At 36.2% G+C, this 26413-nt stretch overlaps 1 protein-coding gene across 1 annotated transcript in view; it reads right to left on the bottom strand.

The window, feature by feature from the left end:
- The window catches only part of ATP11B (ATPase phospholipid transporting 11B (putative)), a 130099-nt gene that overhangs the window by 102730 nt on the left and 956 nt on the right, over nt 1–26413 (bottom strand). Inside the window, 2 exon segments of the mRNA XM_017860609.1 lie at nt 1204–1320; nt 26049–26145. Coding sequence (XP_017716098.1) covers nt 1204–1320; nt 26049–26145 — 214 coding nt within the window.

The raw sequence follows: 26413 nt of genomic DNA, 5'->3' as shown, positions 1-26413 counted from the left end.
GGCACTATTCACAATAGCAAAGACTTGGAATCAACCCAAATGTCCATCAGTGACAGACTGGATTAAGAAAATGTGGCACATATACACCATGGAATACTATGCAGCCATAAAAAAAGGATGAGTTCGTGTCCTTTGTAGGGACATGGATGCAGCTGGAAACCATCATTCTCAGCAAACTATCACAAGAACAGAAAACCAAATACCGCATGTTCTCACTCACAGGTGGGAACTGAACAATGAGATCACTTGGACACAGGAAGGGGAACATCACACACCGGGTCCTATTGTGGGGAGGGGGTAGTGGTGAGAAATAGCATTAGGAGATATACCTAATGTAAATGACAAGCTAATGGGTGTAGCACACCAACATGGCACATGTATACATATTTAACAAACCTGCACGTTGTGCACATGTACCCTAGAACTTAAAGTATAATAATAAAACAAAAAACAAAACAAAAAATACCCAATCTAGCCATTTACTAGTAAGCAACCTTGGGAAAATTATTGAATTTCCTGGCACTTCAACTAAGGAAACTGATTTAAAACAAGTATAACACTGCTTTGTAAAATAGATTTCATAAAAGCTATCTCATATCTCAAGCTTTTTATTTCATAAAAGCTACAACATATTATGTTGTAAGGATTAAATGATATGAGAAGTACTTAATATAGTTTCTGGTACACAGCATAAATATTAGTTCCTCAGTTTACTAGCAACTAAAGATAATTTTTTGGCATGTGGGCTACTGGTATAAGCAATTAGCAACTCCTTTTATTCTACAGTTAACCATTTTGGTTAAGATAAATCGACCACCATTTTCTTGAATTTGTAAGGATATAAATAAATATATATACACATATATAATCCCTTTTAAAAATAAAATGATCTATATCCACAGTTTCAATAATTTTTTTTTGAGACATGGTCTCACTCTGTTGCCCAGGTTGGAGTGCAGTGGTGGGATCACGGCTCACTGCAGCCTCGACCTCCCAGGCTGAAGCCAGCCTCCAGAGCAGCTAGCAGTACAGGTGTGCCACCACACCTGGCTAATTTTTTGTAGAGACGAGATCTCATTATGCTGCCCAGACTGGTCTCAAACTCCTGGGCATAAGCGATCCTCTCACCGTGGCCTCCCAAAGTGCTGGGATTATGGGCATGAGTCACTGCACATGGCCTAATAATAAAAACTTAATTCTTACCTTAGATGAAATGATTCGGTTATCTATAAATTTCTGAGGTGTGTAAAGGCCATTCTGAGGAAACCTGTTGGCTACGTAGATGGTTCTTGTGTCACTCTGATGTGGTGGGTCAAAACCCTAAGAATAGCCAAGCAAGAGAAAAAGAAATACTAGTCAACCAGGTTAGTTATGATACTTTACTGTTAGCTTTATTTAACTGGCCAGATTACATACATTACTATTGCCCTTAAAATGCATATAGACTCAATCTGTTTAACTAGAAGAGCTACGCCACCTATTTCTTTTCTTTCACAGGTAAACAGGTACATTATCTCCAGATAGAAACTTAACTAGGTAATGCCGTTAGTAATGAAAAACAGTTCATTCTCTGTCAGAAATACTCCTATATTGAAAAAAAAAAAATCTTATGGGACACCCATAGAAGTATTTGAGGACAAATTTTCTATCACTACTGCATTCCTTCCCTTTCATTTCTGTGGATGGATTTCTACTCAGTGATGTGGAAGTCCTGTGTAGCTACAGCCCAGTAAACACCTACCACATCTGATGGCAAAGGTTTATATTTATTTCACTTTTCCCATCACCAGACTGACTTGGTTGCAAAGAGCTTTGTTCCCAGATGACTTATAGTACATTAGGTAGGATCTTGCCCAGACTCATTCCACACAATTACTTATTGGTGCCATTATAGTATCAACTGACTTACTGAAATATAGATATGAATACGCTGTAATTCCTGGCCTTCAGGAACTCATATCCTGACCTCAAATTTAGAAGACAATCTGTCAAGGCATATTAGTAATCATCTCCAGTAGAAAAGATTCCACGGGTGACAAGAATACTGAAACTTTATCCTCAGAGGACTGTACTATCTTCCACAGTTGCAAGTGGATCTTCAAGACAACTTTAACACTCGACATACTGTCTAGGGGTTTGAAAAATTAGAGAAACAAACAAACAAACAAAAAACCAGACTCTTTTGGCAGATCCTGGGAACCCACTGATAGGCTGAAAGCAATATACAAATGAAAGCCTTTCTTTCTTTGGTTCTAACAGGCAAATGATTCAAAATTCCTTAGGTTTCTTTCTTTTTTTTTTTTTAAATAGTGGTCATGGGCTATAAAACTTGGTATTCATAAGCTACGATAATCCATTTTTAGATATTAGTAAAGGCTCTAATTTAGTAACCTACTAAGAAAGTACTCTGGCTGCCATTCAATGCTTACCATCCCTGTAACATTTCCATTAAGCACAGACATACACAGACAGTGGGAGATCCCATGTAACCTAGAGGGATATTTTGCTTAGTTCATTGGAATATTAAGTGCTATGTACAGTATTCAATTGTTATTATTCTTGGTTTTAAACTTTTATTCTGTGATCTCAGAAACAGCTAGTACAGGACTGTACAAATGCATTTGTATGCATCATAACAAACATGTTTATTTGTTCAGACTATTTAAAGTCCTAAGATTTTTCTACCCTGCTTTTGCAACACTTTGCAATAGTGATGAACACACTTTGTAGATGTGAAAATGGCATTATGTGTCTGATTTCAAAATCGGTCTCTTCAAGGAAAAAATAATGGTGGCATAAATATTTATTTTCCTCATAAGGTGTCTTTAAAATTTTTCACAATTTGGCAAACAAATGAATAAGTGAACAAATGAATGAACAAATAGTTTGAAGGCTACTCCTTTAGTCTAGGACTGTATTTCTCAAAAGAGGTTCACAGGAGGTTTACCTATAAACAGGTATCTGGAGCATTAGACTGCAGGAGGCATATTTATTCAGCATCTGCTTCGTAAACATGTTAACATCTCCCCCCAAACACTAGCTCCTGCCTCTTCATATGCTTTCTGCCATCTTTCTCTCCAGCATCACTCTGCTTTCAGCTCAACTCAACAGATTCAGATGGACACCTGTTTAAGAGCCTATTAAAACAGATAAAATGTTACTAACATGTTATTACTTCTCTTTAACCCTAATTTAAACACTGATTTATAGCTTCTGGGATTTTTTTAAAAAAAGAAAGTAAATTTCAGGGCCTCAAACAATACATAAATCTTTAAGATGTCAAGAAAACTGAGACTGAGAATCACTTAAAGAAAATTTTAATTTTTTGCTAAATTCTCACCAAGACTGGAATTTATGTACATCTAAAGTTAAGAAACAAAAAACAAAGGACCCAAGGTAACAGCAAGATAACTACAGCAATACCTCAGTTATGACTAGAATTTCTATTAACATATAAATGCACATAATTTACATGAAGCAAATGCTCATCATTTCCCATTTATCTCTACTGGACGGATAAGAACCAATGACCACATACTAAAATTTTGGAACTCCTGAGGGTTCTATAATTATTTCAAAGGGATATATTAAAATGTTCCCCCTGGCTGGGCACGGTGGCTCACGCCTGTAATCCCAGCACTTTGGGGCGCCAAGACGGGCAGATCACGAGATCAGGAGAGTGAGACCTTCCTGGCCAACATGGTGAAACCCCATCTCTACTAAAAATTTAAAAATTAGCTGGGTGTGGTGGTGGGCGCCTGTAGTCCCAGCTATTTGGGAGGCTGAGGCAGGTGAATCGCTTGAACCCAGGAGGTGGAGGTTGCAGTGAGCTGCTATTGTGCCACGGCGCTCCAGCCTGGCAACAGAGCAAGACTCCGTCTCAAAATATATATATATATATATATATTATACATTAAACCGAATTTTAAAATCCTATAGAGCATTTCTATATTCCAATTAAAAATAAGATGACAAATCTAAAAGGAGAATAACAAACTTTTCCATATTTCCAATGATGATATAATATCTACTTATGCATTCGGAGGTTTTTCATTAATTCACATAATCTCATCCAATCATATTATAGCCAATGGCATGCATTTGTGGGGATGTACATGTGTTATTTTCTTTCATATGCAAAACAGTTAAACTTAATATATGCGTCTATTGTATAAATATGGTCAAATGTCCCTTACGGAAATTAAACCTATAACTTCAGTTTATTAATATTTAATATCAACTTTGCTGCAACAAATTAAACTAGCCACAACCTAAATAAAAATAAAAGAACAAAACTATCCAAAAATGAAGAAAGTGATTTAGAGCAGGATCGATAAATGGGCTTCAGGTCTCTGAATCCCTGAAATTGTGTGTAAATTTGCATATATGTGCATTTTTCTGACAAGCGTGTACATAGGTTTCATGAGCTGTACATGATGAAAAGAAGCTTAAAAGTACTTAAAATCGCGCTTTGTAATTAGTTCTCTAGCTTGAAATTCTACATTTAAAACTACCTCAAGAGAATCTTTATGTTTCAGTGATACCTTTCTCTTCTTTAACAGGAATCAAAACAAGCTATTAACAAAATTATTTGTGTAACTACATGTTTAGTATGAAGTTCAAGCATATTTTCAAACTATTTCTAGCAAGCATTATCAGCAATTCTATGACACTGGAGAGGAAATATAATTTGAACTCCCTAATCACTAGGTCAAGGCTACATGCCAAGGTTCAGAAACCTTTGGCACATAATACATTTTCTCTTGTTATCCCAGGTTACTCATTCACACCCTCAACCCCTTGATGCTTGCCTGCTCCTTTCTTCTCTGATTTTATCTTGTCCCGGGCAAAGGAACTGAGATAGATTAATGTTATTCCAACTACCCTGGTTTAATGTTAATGTCTACTAAAAAGTAGAGTTTAGGTATTGTAGGCACACAAATTTAAACTATTTGAAAGCTATTACAGTCTCAAAAATTATGAAATTCAAAATCCTTTTTTTTTCTTACTGGATTTATGAGCATAGGTTAAAGCCATAGGTACTCAAAAAAAAAAAAAAAAAAAACATTGTGGGGGAATATTTAAAAGGGGAAAAGTCTCATGATGGCGGATGGGGAAGAACTGTTAATACACAAGACAGGATTGATTTGAACGAGACTCCTCTTGTAACCAAACTGAATGAGACCTGGAGAAATCAAACCAGCAAACAGCTATATCAATTTTAGGAGGAGGTCTCTGGCATAAAACAATACTTAGGAATGAATCTCAACATTTTCAATTGTAGGCCAAGTATATTAGCCTCTTCATTATCTTAAAATCCCAAAGATTTTGTAAGCATTACAAATAAAAGAGCTAAGAAGAGACTAAAACTACAGTTATGAATAATTTAGTTAGTCATACTTCTTTAACATAACTAAGAAAACATTATCCTTAGAGTTCACAGCGCTTTCTAGCATTCCTACATATGATCTATTTGCTCTATGACAGAAAGAAAAAGCATCAAAACAAACAAAAGACCTCAAAACAACAAGAACAAAAAGCAGCTTCAGCGTCAAAACTGTAATACCGTTAGGTTATTAAAACAAACGAACAGAATTTTATTTAGATCACATGTATGACAGAAAGTGATTTTTGTTGGCTATATGTTTCAAAGTATACAGGCACACGAAAATGCCTAGGGAAAAAAAAATGCCAATGCTTCTGGGGAGGAATTATTTAACGTCTTTTACTGAAACCTACAAAGTTAATTGTGAATTACTGTTTCCTAGACATAAACTTTCAATAAAACATACCTATTCAGTAACATATACCTATATAAAGGTACCATTAGGGCAAGATAATGTGACACAGTTAACAGACCAGAGTAAGATGACAGAGAAAAGCTTAAAACACCCACAATGTAAACAGTTGTAATTTATCTTAGCTTTTTGCTTTGTATTACATAACTTTCACTTCAGGATTTAAGTTAGTTTGCCATCTATCAGACCAGTCTGGTCTTTCAAGAGCTCCAGCTTAGTGCAGGGGTGAGTTGGGACTGGATTTTTCAAGTTATAGGATATAAAATCTAGTGTAATCTTAACGAAAGATAACTCAAAAACTCTCAAATCATTTGCCAAAGTTTTACTAAAGGTTGCTCATCTCTTTGTTATAACATTACTTCCCAAACTTGATTTCCTATTCCAATGTTGGCTCCAGCAAAAGCCTACTCATCCTTCATTTTTCAGCTTAAGAGTTTCCTTCTCAATGGAGCTCTGGCTGATGTCCCTCACTCCCCAGAGACAAAAGAAGGCATGTGTTATGTACCACTCTCACCAAATCTTTTATACAGTCCCAGTATAGATTTCATTACACTCAATTGTAATTACTTATCTCTCTAACTATCTCCCCCTCCAGATGGTAAGATTCTTTTGAGATCAAGCCTTGCTCTGTCACCCAGGCTGGAGTGCCAGTGGTGTATTCACGGCTCACTGCAGCCTCGACTTCCCAGGCTCAAGCGATCCTCTCATTTCAGCTTTCCGAGTAGCTGGGACTACAGATACACATCACCATGCCCAGCTAACTTTTTAAATTTTTTGTAAATATGGGTCTCACTGTGTTGCCCCGACTGGTCCCAACCTCCTGGGATCAAGCAATCCTCCTTCCTCAACCTCCCAAAGTGCTGGGATTACGGGTGTGAGCCACTGTGCTCAGATTGTGTCAGATGTCTGACACAAATTAATTCTTTAAAGAATATTTACTCAATGGATTAAATTCTCTAGTTTTCACATTCTAAGTTTGGCTTTAAAATATCACTAAAGGCCGGGCACGGTGGCTCACGCCTGTAATCTCAGCACTTTGGGAGGCTGAGGTGGAAAAATCACCTGAGGTCAGGAGTTCGAGACCAGCCTGTCCAACATGGTAAAACCCCATCTTTACTAAAAACACAAAAAATTAGCCAGGTGTGGTGGTGCATGCCTGTAATCCCAGCTACTTGCAAGGCTGAGGCAGGAGAATCGCTTAAACCTGGGAGGCGGAGGCAGCAAGTGAGCCAAGATTGCACCACTGCACTCCAGCCTGGGTGACAAGAACAAAATTCATCTCAAAATAAATAAATGAATAAATACATAAATATAAAATATCACTAAAATGTCAGCCAGGCATGGTGGCTCACACATGTAATCCCACAATTTGGGAGGCCAAGGCAGGCGGATCACTTAAGCCAGGAGTTCAAGAACAGCCTGGGCAACATGGGAATACTCTGTCTTTACAAATAAATAGAAAAATTAGCCGGGCGTGGTAGCATGTGTCTATTGTCCCAGCTACTCAAGAGACTGAGGCAGGAGGGTCACTTGGGCCCAGGAGGTCAAGGTTGCAATGAGCCATAATCATGCCACTGCACTCCAGCCTGGGCAGCAGAGTAAGACCCTGCTTCAAAAAATAAAAAATAAAAATAATAAACAAATGTCTACCAAACTGAATTTAACTTTTATGTTATTTAATTTGGAAATGGAAAAAACGTAAAAGTGATACTGTAGAGTGAAATATACCATTACTAGTATAAGAAGGGCTAGCAGGAAACTTCTTATTCTGGTGTTCCTAGAAATGTCTTATTCTTCTCAAAGCTATTTATTACAGTTTTACAGTTGGTGGGGATCCATTCCTGAATGTCAAAGAAATCAACTTCCATTAGGGGAATACAAATCAAAACCACAAGGATATAACACTTCACATCCATTAAGATAGTTATTACAAAGACAAATCAAAACAAAAAAATCAAAAAACCCCACAAAACAGAAAAAAACTATTGGCAAAAATATGGAGAAACTGGGACCCCTGTGCATTGCTGGGGGGAATGTAAAATGGTGAAGCTACCGTGGAAAATGGTATGGCAATTTTTCAAAAAATTAAAAACAGAATTTACATAAGATCCAGCAATTCTACTTCTGGGTATATACTTCAGAGAAGTGAAAGAAGGAGCTTGAAGAATATTTCTACACCCGTGTCCATAGCAGCATTATTCACAAAAGTCAAAAGGTGGAAGCAACCCAAGCGTTCATCTACTGATGAACGAATAAACAAAATGCGGTATTATACAGGCAATGAAATATGATACGGCATTCAAAAGGAAGAAAATGTTGGCACATGCTGCAATATGGATCAACCTTAAGGACATTATGCTAAGTGAAATAAGCCAGTCACAAAATGACAAATATTGTATGATTCCTCTTATATAAGGAATAAGAGTAGTTAAATTCATAAGACAGAAGCAGAAAGTGGTTGTCATGGGTTGAGTAAGGAAGAGAATAGCAAGTTTATGAGTACAGAGTTTCAGGTTGGGAAGATAAAAAAGTTCAAGAGATGGATGGTGGTAATGATTATACAACAATGTGAATACACTGAATGCCACAGAACTGTACACTTAAAAATGGTTAAAATGGTAAATTTTATATTACGTATATTTCACATAATTTTTAAAAATCAACTTCATCCATCTGGGACTTCACTATGGATTTTCTGCATCAGGCAAGTCCTATTTGGCCATAATTCAACCATGATAGTAAATATCCCTTATATGCTGGACTGGTAGTTTCCATGCATGGAAACACAGGGGGTTATTTATGATAAAAATAAATGTATAAGGTTGTTTTAGTTTAGATCAAATGTAAAGATCACAGGTTTCAGTAAGGGAGAATCTAAGGTTTCTATAACCAAGAACACTAAATTTGAGTTATTTAATTTGCCTATCCAGGTAACCATTGTCTGGATAAGGAGTGAAACTAGTAAATTTTATAGCTGCAGTACCCAGATTGGAGATAAATGGGTAAAAATACATTTTCACTCATATCTAAAACACTTCTGAGCTTCCTCCTTCTCCCCCAACAATCACAAACAAAATGGCCATGAAAATGCTTTCTAAATCCTCCTTTGTATATCAGCAATAGCTGGCTACAACTCTGCAAAGAGGCTGGAGACGCAGTCAATGAATAAACGTATCTTTTTCACAATATCTTCAAAGTTTACTATTTAAAAAACATACCAGTCACAAACGTACACAAAATTCTAAACAACATTAAAAAATACACTGAAGTAAAAAAAAAGATGTCCTGAGTGAATCCTATTTGGTTATTTAGACAAAAATTAACACAAAAAAAAGTTTAAAAAAGTAGAAAAAAGGTGGATGGAAGATATGCCATTTTGCTATTAATTTTACATGCTGGAAACCTGTTTTCAGTAATGCCTAGACCAAGAAACCATTACTAAATAAATAACAGCAGCAGCAACAACAAAAACCAACTACCTCGTACCAGTCTCACTACAATCTAGTTGTCCTACTTTTCATCTTCTCATAATTATAAACATTTTTAATGTTTCTCAAAATACATAATGCTCTTACATATAATGAAAGTATATGCTGTTCCTGTTATCAGATACTTACAATTAATATAAAGAATTTAAATTGGACAAACCAAAATAATAATATCACTGAAGTAATGTTCCCAAATAATCATATACACTTAGTGTTCTACAGTCGATCCACCTATCATTTTCTGATTGGTTGCTTAAGTATGTTTCCCTATTCTCATATAGCAAACTGTATGTACTAGTTCTATTATAGTTAAAAGGTGTATGCCTCAAAGTCAAAACTCCTTTTTGGGGGATGAGCCAAAGGAAGGAAGGTAGACTTCTAGGGAACTTTTCAGAAATAAAGTTGGTATTGATTTTCACAATGATTGGGGGGTGCTAGTGGCATTTAGTTACTGGGTGGATGAGGCAAAAGTATTAGACATTCTGCAGTAGATTGCACAGTCTTGCCAATGAAGAACTGTCCTATGAGCATCACAATTTCCAGATGCCATGTTTGCAAAAATCCCTTTGAAACAATCCAAACCTTCTATTTAAACATAAACAAAATAATTTTATATGGATTTATGAATTTCCCAGGAATGCAATTACCAGGTAAATTGAAGAAAGATTATACTTTTTGTCAGAACTTTTATGAAGTGGTGTTTACTGTTTCAGAAAATCACATCACCAGCGAAAATGTTATGAGTCACCATAACAATATATTTTTAGCAGTATATTTTAGAGCCACAGCATTCACAATGACTTCAGCATCTGATTATTCATTATGTCTAGTGTAGTCACGATTGTTTACATACTGAAATAGATTTTATTTAATATAAATGTATTCATTTATTTTTCCATATGACAATTAGGGTGGTGATGTGGATTTAAAAAAAAATTACTTGTATAAGCAAGTTATTTAAATTTTATTTCAGGATTAAAAAAGGAAGAAATATTTATAAAATATTTGATAGGAACAAGGGAAATATGTCTGACAGTGTTGAGAATCAACTATGTACTTGGATGCTAAAATGTAAGTTATACCACAAGTATTCACTATCTCTTAAGTTAGAAGGTGCTGCTTATCTCACATGAGCAGTACAGACAGTATTCACACCAGGAAACTACTGTACAACAAATATTTCCAACTGCAGATTTAAAAATATAGGTAAAAATATTCTCAACAGTAACAGCACAAAAAACATACTGAGGTCAAAGAATAAAGATGCTACGTGAATCCTATTTATTTAGATAAGAATAGAAACAAAGGTAGAAAAAAGTAGGGTGGGAGGAAGATACACAATTGTCTAATTTTATACGTCAGAAATGTGTTATCAAGAACCTGGGAAACATGCTTCAAAAGAAAGTAAAGCATACCTACACAGGGAAAAAAGTAAAAAAAGACTCAGTAAATCCTAAACTAATGCTATGAAAATTAAACTTTAAGTAGAGAAATGATTATTTAGCATCACTGGATCACACTAACATAATTCTGAAAAATGTATTTATTTATTTATTTATTTTGAGGTGGAGTCTTGTTCCATCGCTCAGGCTAGAGTGTAGTGGCGCCATCTTGGCTCACTGCAACCTCCGTCTCCTGGGTTCAAGCAATTCTCCTGTCTCAGCCTCCTGAGTAGCTGGGATTACAGGCACCCACCACGATGCCCAGCTATCTCCTGTATTTTTAATAGAGACGGGGTTTCACCACGTTGGCCAGGCTGGTCTTGAACTCCTGATCTCAAGTGATCCACCTGCCTCGGCTTCCCAAAGTGCATGAGCCACCGTGACCCGCTGAAAATGTATTTTTGGAAAACAAAAGAATTTTAGCTTATTTTCAGTTATTTCCAAAAGCAGCTCATTTACCCTGTATAATAACTATGAAAATTCTACCACTGATCTGCAATTCTTGCCTTCTAATATCTTCCTGTATTCAATTTTTTAAAAATGTACTTTAGAAACCAATCAAAGAATATTTACTGAATACTTACTATGTGCTTTGTAGCGTGCTAAGGACTAACGATGATGAAAGAAACACATGACTTAGTCCCTCCCCATATGGAATCAATGAAATCTTAGTGATTTATGCCTTAAGCTATTTCATCTCAAATACTTAAGATCAAATCAGAATTGTTTTCTGTTTCAAATGTGAGACAACTAGCATGGATATCTAACAATCTGGCAAGCAACTGGATATACTTGTTTAGAGCTTAGAAAAGAGGGCTGGACTTGATATTGGAACCCAGCAAGCAAAATGGTGACAGTTCAAGTAAAGGATGTGTACAGAATTGCCTGTTAGTGTACAGAGCGGGCAGGGCGTGGTGGCTCATGCCTATAATTCCAGCACTTTGGGAAGCCAAGGCAGGCAGATCACTTGAGGCCAGGAGTTCAAGAACGGCCTGGCCAACATGGCATAACCCTGTCTCTACTAAAAATACAAAAATTAGCCAGGCGTGGTGGCGTGCCTGTAGTCCCAGTTACTTGGGAGGCTGAGGCAGGAGAATCGCTTGAACCCAGGAGGCAGAGGTTGCAGTAAGCAGAGATGGCACCATTGCACTCCCGCCTGGGCGACAGAGCAAAACTCCATCTCAATAAAATAAAATAAAATAAAATAATTAAAATAGATAAAATAGAATATAAATAAAAAGTAATTAGGAAACTTAGAGTCTTTAATTGTTAATGGTTATCACACTGACTTCTAACAACCAAAGTCATTGGTTCTCAGAGTTTTGGATTTCTATTTTTTTAATCTCCTATAGGAGGGAACAGTTCTGGATTTTACAGATTGGTAAAACTTTTAAATTAGGAAACTGGCATGGGGTCCCAACTTTTATTTTCCAACCAAGAATATTAAGAAAAAAGAAAGCAAAGGAAACAATCTAAGACTTTAAAAAGTCTGAGAAACTAAACCAGAAAAGGGAAATTAGGAAAAAACTAATAAAATTCCAATAAAGTATGGCGTAAAATAATAACACATCAATACTGGTGTAACAAACACAGCATAGTAATATAAGATGTTAACAATAAGAGAAACTGGTGGGAGAAGAGGGCACAGGAATCCTCTCTACTATATTTGCAACTTTTTTGTTAACCAAAAACCATTTTAAAATAAAGTTTATATTTAAAATGTTAAAAAATTACTCAAAAACAAGCACATCTATAAATTTATGCAAACACACAGATTACACTGACCTCATTTTCTCTTTTGCCATAGACCACTGAGAGCTTTATCTCAATCTACATGAAACATCATCATTACGGAACCCATGGCCCGGGAGACTAACAACTAAAAAAAACTGTTAAAAGCATTCTTTAGAAATTTTGACTTTCCCTTTCTCATATTAAATTCCTAAGATACTTCAGCTTTTCCCTCTTTTAAAAAAAATACTACAAATATATGCTGGAAAAAAAAAGTTGATCAACATTGGCAGGTTAGCACTGCATCAATTCCTTTTAACTTCGCATAAAGATTTGGATCCACAAAGTATGAGGGTCTCCTACATATCCAAGTTAGAAACCAATTCCTTTACAACACTTTGGAAGTTGAACAGGAAAACACAAGAGTAGAGAACTACTTTACAGTCTCTCCACAGTAAACAATCAGGCTCATTCTCACTGTTTCTGAACTTATTGTACATTGAAGAGCATAGTGTAGAGCTAGGATAAGCAAGAATATCTACATTCCTCTTATAGTTCAGGAGGTGAAAAAGTGAAGAAACCATTTTCGAAGTAACATGATTAAGACTTGAACTTACTATATTGTGCTCAAGCTTTACCTGCCAATTACACTCATTTCAGAAGACTCTTCCAAGCAAAATCTTACAATACCAATGTGTAACACTTAAAAAGAAAAATGTGTTTGCTACTCTGCTAGGCTCTGTACCAAATTTAAGTTAAAATGTTTGATCATTCTGAAGTATCACGCCACTTAGTATTTCATCTTATAATTCAATTTATAAATACCATGAGCAAGGTAATACGCTTGGAACTATGGAAATACCAAAATGAGAAAACCACGCCCCTCCCCTGAATAGAATTGATTTTTTTAAAAGCCCTTTTAATAAGCACAAAAGTAAAATACCATGTAGAATGAGTACAATTTTGACTAAGATAGTATTAAATTATACATGACTCACTTATTTTCCTACAGAATATTATAAAATATAATCTTAATAGATTTAAAAGTATGGCATAATTTCCTTATGGATATGATAAAAGCTATTATTAAAATGGGCAACCACCTTATCTTTTGCTGCATTTCTAATTTCTATTTCAAGGTCACAAATTTCTCAAACATCAAAATAATTTTGAGCTCCCAAGGAATTAAAACTTTCAAAACTCTAAAAAATAATTTGCCACGCTGTTTAAAATCAATGTACACATTGCCACTTACACTATACAACATTTGTAAGAGGAGACATACATTAAGATATAAGCCAGGCCTAACTACTAAAATATATTTCACATTGAGAATGGCCATGTCTGGACTACAGAAACTCTTGATTACTCTTTTTCTTTTTCCTCTACAAACTTGTCACCACCATCTCCAGAATACCACTGCTAGATATTCCTTCCCCTAATGCATTCTGTAGTCTTATCTCACTTTCAGGCAGATTTAAGAGGTAATGGTGGAAGCTACTGCTATTTCATTATTCCCACTACAGCTAATTCTATTCCAAACTACTAAACTCCCTGGAAAAACTCTCCAGGTTCGAGTCCTGGCTGTGACATTAATTGGCTATTGGCTTTGGGAAGGTCTACATTTTGAACTGCTCCCTTTACTTCACAAAAGCAAAGACAGATAGTCTTTTATTTTCTTTTAATTAATACTTAGCCAAGCTTAACATAAGATAATCATTTCTGTCATCAGGGGTTGAGCCTCTGGGACTCTCAGTGTGGAAATAAGCAGTCTGAAGTTCAACTCCTATAGGATAAGAATAGCCGGGTAAGAATCAGCAGTATCCCCCTTTGCACCAGGGTTCTAGAGTCAGGTTCAATTAACAGTATTGTGCTTGGGTCCAGGCTTGCTTCCACCTTTGAAAGAAGGCTGGAAAAAGCTGGGTACCTTTAAAATAAGTATGTTTAAGATCTCCAAAGGAATAATGGAATATTTTAATGAAAATTATGAAACAAGTCAGGCACATATGCAGAAAAAGCAGACAGAAATGAACAAGGTCCAATAATAGATGCTGAAAATGAGAAATTGTCATTTAAGTAAAAATTCAGAAGAGAGGATAAACTCTTCAGTAAAAACAAGAGAACTGGTGGACTTGAAGCTAGAAATACAAAATTTCCGCTGAAAACAGCAGATAGAAAATGAGACGAGAATAAGAAAAGAGCCATAGAGGACAAATTAAGAGGCTTCAACATATGTCAAGCAAGAGTTCCAGAATGAGAAAACTAAAGGCTGAGAAATAATATTTTAAAGAAAAAATGGCTAAAAATTTTTCTGAACTGTATAGTCTTCAGATTGAAAGCACACACAAATGCAGAGCAGGAAAAATAATATGAAAAAACATGATGGATATATCATAGTAAAATTACAAAATATCAAGGACAAAGAGATAATCTTAAAAATAATGTGAAAGATATTACCAACAAAGCAATGACAATTAGATTAAAAGCATATTTCATACCAGCAATTATAAATGTCAGAAAGTAAGCAGTATCTCCAATATATAGAGCTAAAGTAACTATTAATCTAGAATTCTGTATCTAGCTAAATTCGCATTCCATAGTGACTATGAAATAAAAACACTACCACTCATGAACCCTTGCTTAAAAACAACTGAAGAAGTTATTTCAGCAAGAATAAAATTAAATCCAGAAGAAAGAGGTGGTATGCCAGAAACAATAATGAGTAAAAGATATCACTAAATCCTTGTGCTAAATCAAAATTACCATATTAATTAAAAATTAATGTTAAAAAACGTTGAGTTTAAAAAGAAGGACTACAACCCACATTATGGGAGAAAATATTTGCAAATCACATATCTCATAAAGGTCTTATATCTGGAATAGATAAAGAAGTCTTACAACTCAAGAATTTTTAAAAAAACACAAGAAATAACCCAATTAAAAATAAGCGGCCAGGCGCAGTGGCTCACACCTATAATCCCATCACTTTAGGAGGCCGAGGCAGGCGTATCACCTGAGGTTAGGAGTTCAAGGCCAGTGTGACCAACATGGAGAAACCCCATCCCTACTAAAAATACAAACAAACAAAAAAAAAAATTGGCTGGGCTGGTGGCACGCACCTGTAATCCCAGCTACTCGGGAGGCTGAGGCAGGAGAATCACTTGAATCTGGGAGGCGGAGGTTGCCATGAGCCGAGATCGCACCATTGCATTCCAGCCTGGGCAACAAGAGTGAAACTCCGTCTCAAAAGAAAAAAAGAGAAAAAAAAAGCAAAATATCTGAATAGGCATTTCTCCAAAAATACTACACAAATGGCCAACAGGTATATATAAAAAAAACTGGACAGCATTAGTCATTAGGGAAGCACAAACCAAAATCACAGTAAGATACTATTCATAACCACTAGGATGACTATAATCAAAAAGACAGACAAAAGTAAGTGTTGGCAAGGATATGAAGACATTGGAACCCTCATACATTGCTAGTGGGAATGTAAAATGGTCCAGATAGTTTGAAAAGCACTTTGGCAATTCCTCACAAAGTTAAAAACAGAGTTACTATACGACCCAATAAAAGTCTACTCTTTAGGTATAAGTCCAGATGAAAATACACATCTACATAACAACTTACAGATGAATGGTGATAATACCCAAAAGGCAGAAACAACCCAAACATCCATGAATTGATGGATGAATAAAAAAATGCAGTATATCCATAAAATTGAGTATTATTTGGCAATAAAAAGAAATGAAGTAGTGATACATGCTACAACATAGAAGAATCTTGAAAACATTATGCTAGGTGAAAGAACACTGTTACAAAATACCACATATTGTTATGATGATATTTATATAAAATGTTTAGAGTAGGCAAATCTAGAAACAGAAAGTGGTTGATTTAGGCTGGGGGCTTGGAGTTTGGGAACATGGGGAATGAGAGTTAATGAGTATGGAGTTTTTTTTGGGAGGAAAAAATGTTCTAAAATTAGAGTGTGGTGATGGTTACACTAACCTATGAATACACTAGAAAAAAATTGAATCATATACTTTAAATGGGTAAACTGTATGGTATGTGAGTTGTAGCTCAATAAAGCTGGTAAAAGAGAAAAAAATAGAACTAAACTACTATGCAATTGTAATGCGGAAGATGAGAAAGAACACTGGAGTTAAAAAATCTAAATTCTTATGTTATTTGTAGATGTATAGAGATGCTCAATGACTATAGGCATAACTAGAAAAATAAATAAAAATGAAAATACAATCCACAGCTTATAATCATCAAAGGGAAAAATATGAAGAAACTTAACTTCAATGCAAAGCTAATCAAAATCTAGAATGATTTTCCATGGAGTTAGACAAACACTGTAAGTGGCATATGGAAGAATAAAAGTCAATATAATTCTAAGAAGAAAAAAAAAAAAAAAAGAAGATGGGGGGGTCTGCCTGCCAAATACCAAGACTTATCATTAAAATACTATAATTAAGACAGAGCATTATTTGTGTACCAACAAATGAATGAAACGGAATAGAGAATCTAGAATGAGACCAAGGTATATGAAAGAGAATGCTGGTATATAACAGAGTATGTGAAAGAGAATGCTGGTATGTGTCGTAAATGTGTCATTTATGACAGAGAAGGCAAACAACACAGACTTGTGGAGGAAGGATGCCTCATTCAATAAACAGCATTGACACAACTTTCTATATGGGAGAAAACAAATTCCCTACACAAAAATTGATTCCAGGTATCTTTAAAGATCTAAATGTTGAAAAACTAAATTTTAAAACAATTTGAAGATAATGCTAGAGAAACAGCTTTATGATCCTAGTATAAGAAAGGAATTGTCAAATATGTCATAAAAAGCAGAAATCATATGCCTAATAAATTTACCTACAAATAAATTTAAAATTTCTGTATAAAAAAGATACCATAAACAAAATTAAATACAAGGGACAGACTAGAAGATATTTACAACATATATAACAAAAAATTAGCATCCAGGCTATAACAAGAACAAGGAAAGGCCAAACTACCCAATGGAAAATTGGCAATCTATTCATACAAATGAAACTGAGGATACCTGCATCTCACTAGCAATCAAGAAAATGCAAATTAGAACAAAATGAGACACTGTTTCACACCCATCAGACTGGTACATTTTTTCAAGTCTGACAGAACAAAGTGTTGAGCAAGATGTAGGGAAAGGAGAACTCTGTTTTAGAAAATACTTTGGCAATATTTAGTAACAGTCATAATGTACATAACCCATGACCCAGCAATTCCACTTCTAGTATTTCACTTCAAAATAAATAAATTAATAAACAAACAATAATAGTCATTGTAACACTTTTTGTAACAGGAAAAAATTGGCAACAATCTCAATACACATTAGAAAAGAAGAACCCCCCCCAGAAGATTGGCTGGGGCAGGGATTACTTCATTTTGGTAGTTCCAAAACTTAGCAACAAACATGCTATCACAGAAAATTAATTCACTTACAGAAAATGAGTGAATTCATGGCATGAGAAAGAAATGGTGTCACCTAAAAGAGGATGCAGAGTTGAGAAAGAGCTTTTGTTAAATGGAGAACAAAACCAAAAGCAGACAAAATCCCTTCTTTCCTGAGATAAACGAGACAAGTAAGTTTTGGAGTAGGTTAAACAGTGTTAACTTCTGAGAAATCAAGCAAGGAAAGGCAACGGGGAAGTACTGGGGAGGGTCAGAACATTATACTGAATGGCTGGAAAAAGGTTCACTCGTGAATAAGGCAATATTTGAATAAAGACTTGAAAGGAGCAAAGGAGCCAGCAGATGTCTGTAGGAAGAACATTCCAGGTAGAGGTAGTAACAGTCAGGACAAACATTCTAAAACTGAAGTATGCCTGGGACTTCTGATGCAATAAGGCTAGTGTGAACAAAGAGTGAGAGAAGAGTGAAGGAGGATGAGAAATGAATTGGAAGAAGTGTAGGGGTTGGGATACAGATCAAGCAGAGACTTTGGCTTTTACTCTGAACCAAGCAGAGACTTTGGCTTTTACTCTGAACAAAAGAGGAAGCAACTGGAAAATCTTAGGCAGAGGAATCATATGATCTAACCTGTTCAATAAGATCACTCTGGTAGGTATATTGAAAACAGACTGCAAAGACAGAAAGGGAGAAACAATGAGATGAACTAGCAAGCTTTTGCAATGATTTAGGTAAGAGAAAGCTAGTCGAGGGTGGTGGCAGAGAAAAGAGAGAAACGGTTCTGGATATATCATTTTTAGCAACAACGAAAAGGGAGATATGATTTGCTCCCCAAACACTTAAATGCATTCATGTTATAAGTAAAACACTTTTAAAATGCATTTTAAAAAAATGGACAAAATTTTGTATATTTATGGTGCACAACATTATGTTTTAAAGCAAAGCATTTTTGGATTCATGTATTTCTTTGATTTCTTCTCCCCACAGATGTATCCACAGAAAAAGAGCAGCCGACTTTTGAAGAACTACATCTTCTGCTTAGAATTTGACAGAGTCTTGACAAATTTATTAGCAATATATATTATGCATATACCTTTTGTTATTAATATAACTGAATTAAATCAAGTTAAGGAGAGAGTTTTACATGAACTTATATTAATAATCACCGATGTAACTGACATAAAATTTCTACACTTGTAAAAATAAGAATTTGAGAACGGAAGGAAAGGAAGAAGCAATTTTGGAGATAAATACAAAAATATTTATGGGTAAAATTATATAATGTCTAGGATTTGCTTCAAAATAACTAAAGGGAGTGAGGATAGTGGGTGGGGGGAATAGATAAGACAAGGTTGGTCATGTGCCGATAATTATAAAAGTTGGGTAAAGGATAAATTATACCATTTGCCCAACTTTATAACATAAAGGGGCTCATTATACCATTTTCTCTACTTTTGTATGTGATTGAAATTTTCTGTAATGTAATGCTTAAAGAAAGAATTAAAAATAACCTGCACCAGCTCTACCGGCTTCACACAGTAAGAATAAGCTACATATACACAACCTCTGTTTCTGTTTCTAACTTTTCCAAAATGTAGGGGAATGAATGAATGGTTGATAACTATGCATATCATCCTATTCATCCTCCTTTCCTGAGGGGCACTCCACTTCCAATTAAAATGTGGAGACAGACACAGCTTAACTAATTAATATCCTTAATTTGATATTTCATCTAAATTTTGGATAATCTAATAGTTTTAAAGAGAAACAAGTATGATTATCTGCATAAGCTATAACTTAACGTTAAGGAGGACAGACTACATCCTAAAAATTCCAAAGGAAGGCCTGGTGGGATGGCTCACACCTGTAATCCCAGCACTCTGGGAGGCCAAAGTGGGTGGATCACCTGAGGTCCGGGGTTCGAGACTGGCCTGGCCAATGTGGCAAAACCCTATCTCTACTAAAAATACAAAACATCAGTTGGATGTGGTGGGACGTGCCTATAATCCCAGCTACTCAGGAGGCTGAGGCAGGAGAATCGCCTGAATCTCGGGGGGCGGAGGTTGCAGTGAGCCAAGATTGCACACTGCACTCCAGCCTGGGCAGCAAAGCGAGACTGTCTCAAAAAAAAAAAAAAAAAAAAAAAAAAAATTCAAAAGAATTTGCCAATACCATGTATAGGATAAGAAAATAAGAAAATAAAAAACTGTACAATTTTAAGTGAGCCAGTCAGCAAAAAAATTTTAGTGTTCTAGTTTTCTCCTAAGCACACCCAAGAGTCAAACAGTTCCCTCAGAGCCATTCCCAAGTGCTGAGAAGTAACAGAAATTCAATGCATGTCATTCCCAATACAGGTGAATGTTTACTAAATGCATTATAACTACATATGCAAAAGAATTAAATACAAACATTGTCTGGGCACAGTGGCTCACACCTGTAACCTCAGCACTTTGGGAGGCTGAGACAGGAGGACTGCTTGAGGCCAGGAGTTTGAGACCAGCTTGGGCAACATAGTGAGACCCCATCTCTACAAATTCTTTTTTTTTTTTTAATTAGCTGGGTGTGGCGGCAAATGCCTGAAGTCCTGGCTACTCAGGAGGCTGAGGAGGATCACTTGAGCCCAGGAGTTTGGGGTTGCAGTGAGCTGTGATCACGCCACTGCACTCCAGCCTGGGAGACAAAGTGAGGCCTTATTTCAAAAAAAAATTACATATATATTTTCTAACTTGTTAAAAATAAGTCTCCTAGTATTTCCCATATAAATATCCAATTAAGAATGTTTTTGTTTCTTTCTTTTTTTATTTTTTAGAGACACAGTCTCACTCTGTCATCCAGGCTGGAATGCACTGGCACAATAATAGCTCAGTGCCCCCTTGAACTCCTGTGTTCAAGTGATACTCCTGCCTCAGTCTCCCAAGTAGCTGGGACTAAAGGCAGGCACCACCATGCCCAGCTAATTTTTAATTTTTGTAGACACAGGGTCTCACTATGTTGCCCAGTCTGGCCTTAAACTCCTGGCCCAAAACAATCCTCCGGGTGTGTCTCCCAAAGTGTTGAAGTTACAGGTTTGAGCCACCACACCTGGCCTAGAATGTTTTTCTTATACTAAATTTTATAACAGAGAAACTCCAGGAAGAAAAGCAAAATGAAGACTACCTGAGAATGAAATCTTTCAACTATGTTTATAAACTCAAATCTTGAGTTTCATTTTGATATTTTAAAAAAATACATGTTCACTTCCTTTTGAGAATAAAAAAATTAAAATTAAACAATAAAAAAATGCCCATTTCTAGCAAAAACTAAGCTAATCATGAATATTCTCTTGCTTAGAATGATCAGCACTCAGATAACTGCAGGAACAAAATGAAGAATAAACAGCATGGCTAAATCTAGAACCCTACAGCAGTTAACAGAAAACTCACAGAAAAAACGCCTGGGTAAAATCAGAAAGTCCTTAGAATCAAAAACTTTCTTGAATCTGCCTATGCCAGGCATTATATATTGTTACCATAATCTAAAACAATGCTGTCAAACAGAAATATGACCTAAGCCACATATGTTAATTTTCTTAGTTTCCACATTTAAAAAAAGGTAAAAATAAACAAGTAACATTTAATATTTAACCCAATATATGTGTATTTATATAACCCAATATAATTCCAACATGTAATCAATTAGAAAATGAATGAGATATTTTACATCCTTTTTCCAAACTAAGTCTTCAAGATCCATTGTGTATTTCATTCACACACATCTCAATTCAGAGTAGACACATTTCAAGTGCCTACATTTTGACAGCCATATGTGGATACCACGTTGAATAGCACGGGTCTAGAAAACATTTAATGACAATAATGGTAATCATAAGGCTCTTTAGAGGATCTGGAGCAAGGTCCCTACTTCAGTGTTGCTGGGAATACCTGAGATTCCTCTAAAGCTCTATCCTCTTCCTAACCAAATGCAAAAGTGGGTATCTAAGAATATATGTCTGAAAATTGAGATAAAGCAGCACATATTCACAGATCTAGGTTCTTAAACATTAATTATTCAGGTTAAGACTTAACCACAAAAAAAATACCACCATAGGCCAGTGCTTCCTTTTTCAATTCCTTCATTCATTCCTTGGAAAAGAGGCAAAGAAAGCAGGTATTTTCAAATTGATGCTGAATTAGATTTGATACTCACTCATTCATTTATTCAACCAACGTTTACCTACAATGGGCCAATTGCTGTCTTGAGTGTAAGGAATATAAACACAAGTAAGATATGGTTCTTATCCTAGTCTAGTCTAGTAAGTGAGATATCTAGACTTCCATAATGCGTTCTGTAAAAACAGGAGCTCACTATTCTTTTCAGACAGGGTTTCACTCTGTCACCCAGGCTAGAGTGCAGTGGCACGATCATGGCTCACTGCAGCCTCAAACTCCTTGGCTCAAGTATCTTCCCACCTTAACCTTCCAAGCAGCTGAGACTACAGGTCAGTACCACAATGTCCAGCTAATTTTTTTTTCTTTCCTAGAGATGGGATCTCACTATGCTTACCAGGATACAGAAATTCACTTTTAATGTTATATAGCAGCACTAATAGAAACAGAACATGAGTCACAGATGCAAGTCACGTAGGTAACTTTAAAATTTCTAACCACTTAAAAAAAAGTAAAAAGAAACACATAAAATTCTAAAATTTATTTTACTTTACCCATATATCCAAAGAATTATAATATTTCAACATGTGACTAATAAAAAAATGAGAGTTCTTTTTTTTTTTGAGACAGAGTCACTCTCTGTCACCCAGGCTGGAGTCTAGTGGAATGATCTTGGCTTACTGCAACCTTTGCCTCCCAGGTTCAAGCGATTCTCCTGCTTCAGCCTCCTGAGTACCTGCGATTACAGGTGCCCACCACCATGCCAGGCAAATTTTTGGATTTTTAGTAGAGACAGGGTTTCATCATGTTGGCCGGGCTGGTCTTGAACTCCTGACTTCAGGTGATCCGCCTGTCTCGGCCTCCCAAAGTGCTGAGATTACAGGCATGACCCACCATGCCCAGCCAGGTTTCACATTTTTTAATACTGTTTTTGAAATCCAATGTGTATTTTATATGTAAGAATAACTCTACTCAAACCAGCCACATTTCAAATATATCAGCCAGCATAGTTTTATAGAATAGATCTGTTTTTCAGAAAATTAAAAATAATTTGGCAGTTACAGGTACAGGAAAAAGCAGAGAGAGGCTTGAACATGTTCACAAGAGAAAAGAGAAAGAGAAAGAAAAGAAACATACTAACGATAACTGATGGAGTACGGACAGCAGTATGAAAGTAAAGGATCAAGAGCTTAAGTGGAATTGTTATCTTGGAAAAGAGAGTTGCATCTTCCTTGTGATTGTGGGAAAGAAGGGAAGAATTAAGTACCAATATAAGCAAGTTTGGTGAGTGTGAGAAAGAACAGTGTTGAGTGAGTTCAGATTAAGACCTCCTCATTTTTCTCAGTTAATCAGAAGACAATTTTAGCAGCCTCCTACCACCATCACCAATACAATCTAAAGGGTTTACATTTATGGAACAATTTAAGAAACAGTTATCCTAGTAATATTGTTTTTGTGTAATTACTTATTTTCTAACTTTTTTCTGGGCTAGTCAATCTTAAATTTTGTCACTTTTGTCTCCAAACACAGAAACAACACTACAGATTCACTCTTTCTTTCCTCATCTATTATTTGTTCAGCAACATGTACCCAACGTCTACTGATGTAGAGTAAGTGTGACCCTGACCAACATTTGTACCCCCAGTATTCAGCATATTTTAATACCAGCACACAGCAAGTGCTTTATTACATTCAAATGTGTACTGACACAGACTTTCATTTAAAAGCCTAAATTGGTGCTGTCCACTACAATTTTCTGTGATAATGAAAATATTAATGGTCCAATATGGTAGCCAATGGCAGCCAATAGACATATGAATTCTAATTTTAATTTTAATAGTCACATGTGGTTCAAATTTTAATTTTAATGGCCACTTGTGGCTAATGGCTACCGTACAGGTCAAAATATTAGAATACAGTGAGTAGCTAATGGCATTTCCATAATTACAATCAAGGTATTGTCATCTCTAATGAGTTAACACATCAAATATGCTATTGAAAATGAGTGCACTTTGAATAATACTAACTGTACCACAAAGACACCATAAGAGAATTTTCTTAGTGTAAAATAACTTTAACATTGTGTGCCAAAAAACAAAAACAAAAAAGAAAAGCATATTCCAATCTTTTCATTTTCAGTCTACTTTCCCAATAGAAAAGATCAAGCTTCTGTCAACCCTCTGGTTTTTTCCATCTTCTCAAGTAGTGAAAATACTTTGTCATCATAAGGAGTCACACTTTTTTTTAATTAAAAAGAAATTACTAGAGCACAGGTGTTGTTTCTGTAATAAAAGGACAACTTTTTTTGAGACAACATTAGTTGAAAATCGAGATTCATATAATGAATTAAATATGCTTATAACTCCAACCTGTCCTTAGGATTTGCTTGTCAATTTTCCCAAATTTGTCCTATTTATCTGAATTTTAAAATAAACCCATTGCTGAAAGTCATGGTGATTCAATCCATTAAGCCAATGGAAGTATAATCTAAACGAGCTTTCAGCTGGGTTGAATAATTCCTGGTGCAATAACTAGAATAGCTGTTTATGACTGGGATAGTAAAATATACTTTCCTTACTCTGTATCAAGTGTCCTTGATGTTTACTTTACGTGACCATACAAACTTAACCAGAAACACAAAGTCCTACGCTGGCCCAGGTATGATTACATATGTAGAGGATCTGATAACTTAAAGCCAGTGAGGTGAGCAACTAAATGTCAGAGATAGCATTTTTTATGCACAGCAACTTGTTCAACTCGTTAACCATCCCTGGAAGACGGCTGCCTTGTAAAATAACCACACACAACTTCCGGCCCTTCCTTTTAGCTGTGTTCATTTGAAGCCATTTTAAAAAACATTATCAGCTTTTCTATCTTGAAGACGAGCGTGGTTATACAACCAGGATTTTGTTCTGGCTAAAAAATATCTAACAGTGCGAAAGGATGTCTCAATATATTTTTAAAAAACTTAAGAGAACCACTTTAAAATGATCTTCCTACCACACAAAAACACCAGCAGGTAAATCAGCCCTCTATACACGAAGCTTTGGCAAATCAAAAGCATAAGATCAAACCTGCAATAATTAACTTCCTGAGTAAAATTACTGTGCTACCGTTTACGGCAACAAATCCAAAGTATTATAACAAGATGGTATTATAATGACATCATTAGCTTGGTTTCCTAATAAAGCATATATCTGGGATATCTGAATTTACAATGCTAAAAATAGAGAGCCAACATTTGTAGGAGTGAGTGGTAGGCAGTTCTTATTTATAAATCTTTTTTTTTTTGAGAATGATGCCCACTGCAAAACGAAGTAACAGAAGGCTGGCTCTGAAACCCCACACTTATTGGTCTTAACGTTAAAATGCTTTTCTAGAGCAGAAGGGAAAAAGAGGTATCAATGCTTTCGTCCCACAAAAATAGTTTGTTTCACTAAATTGTACCATTGCCTTTAGAATTAGCAAATGAAAACACTAACTTGTAGAAGCATTAAGTTAATGCGATTTAGAAATTAAATAGTAACCGGCCTCATCACACAGATAAGGTTAGGCTTCTCAGCCAGGGGCAATTTCTGTCCTAATTGTCACAGCTGCCTTAGTGCTGTACTTTCTGCGCTGTAGCTGCCACGAGGCAGAAAAGATTTTTCTCTTTGAATTAATTCTGGGAAAGGTGGCACTTCTTATAGGCCTCAAATCACCCTTTTCTAAGATTTTTTGTTGTTGGTGTCCAGATGTTCCAGTAATACTGGAGAGTTAACTGTTCCTTCCAAACCTGTCTCGCTCAAACTGCCTTGAGGAGAACGGGAAAAAAGTAAGGTTCACATTCGAAAAGTTTCACTCGGGGTGGGGTGAGGACGAGGTAGGAAGGAAACGACAGTACGTATCGTTTCCGAAGCTAGACCAGGAGCTGGAAGTCTTTCCCCTTTCCAGGTCCTGGGGAGAAACGTCTCTCGCTGAGGGGATTAGACTACCTACGACAGCCTCCTCCTCGGGAATCAACACAGCTCTGAATCGTGACACGCTTCCAGATGTCCGTGACGAGTGGGGGCAGAAGACAGGTTCTTCGCTTCCCCTTCACCCAAACACGTCCCAAATCGTTCGAGGCAGGAAGCGCACGCCTTTCTCATCTCCCCAAGACCTACTCTCGCTCAGCTCCCTCGCCCTGTTTCCTCAGAGGGCACCGCCACTCCGCTCGGGACTCCCTCCTCTGGTCACAGCCGCCCCGGAGCGGCAAGGGGGAGGAAGTAACGGAGAAGCGCCAGCCTCGGGGCCCGGGCTTGGAGGCGAGACGAGCGCGGGGCCGCACGGGGCTTCTCCGGCTCTGGGCCCCGCGCCCGTCC

Source organism: Rhinopithecus bieti, unplaced genomic scaffold (genome assembly GCF_001698545.2).
Source record: "Rhinopithecus bieti isolate Rb0 unplaced genomic scaffold, ASM169854v2 scaffold_55189, whole genome shotgun sequence".
NCBI classification, from domain to species: Eukaryota; Metazoa; Chordata; class Mammalia; order Primates; family Cercopithecidae; genus Rhinopithecus; species Rhinopithecus bieti.
The sequence above is the reverse complement of the archived record's forward strand: the minus strand, read 5'-3'. Positions and strand labels throughout refer to the sequence as shown.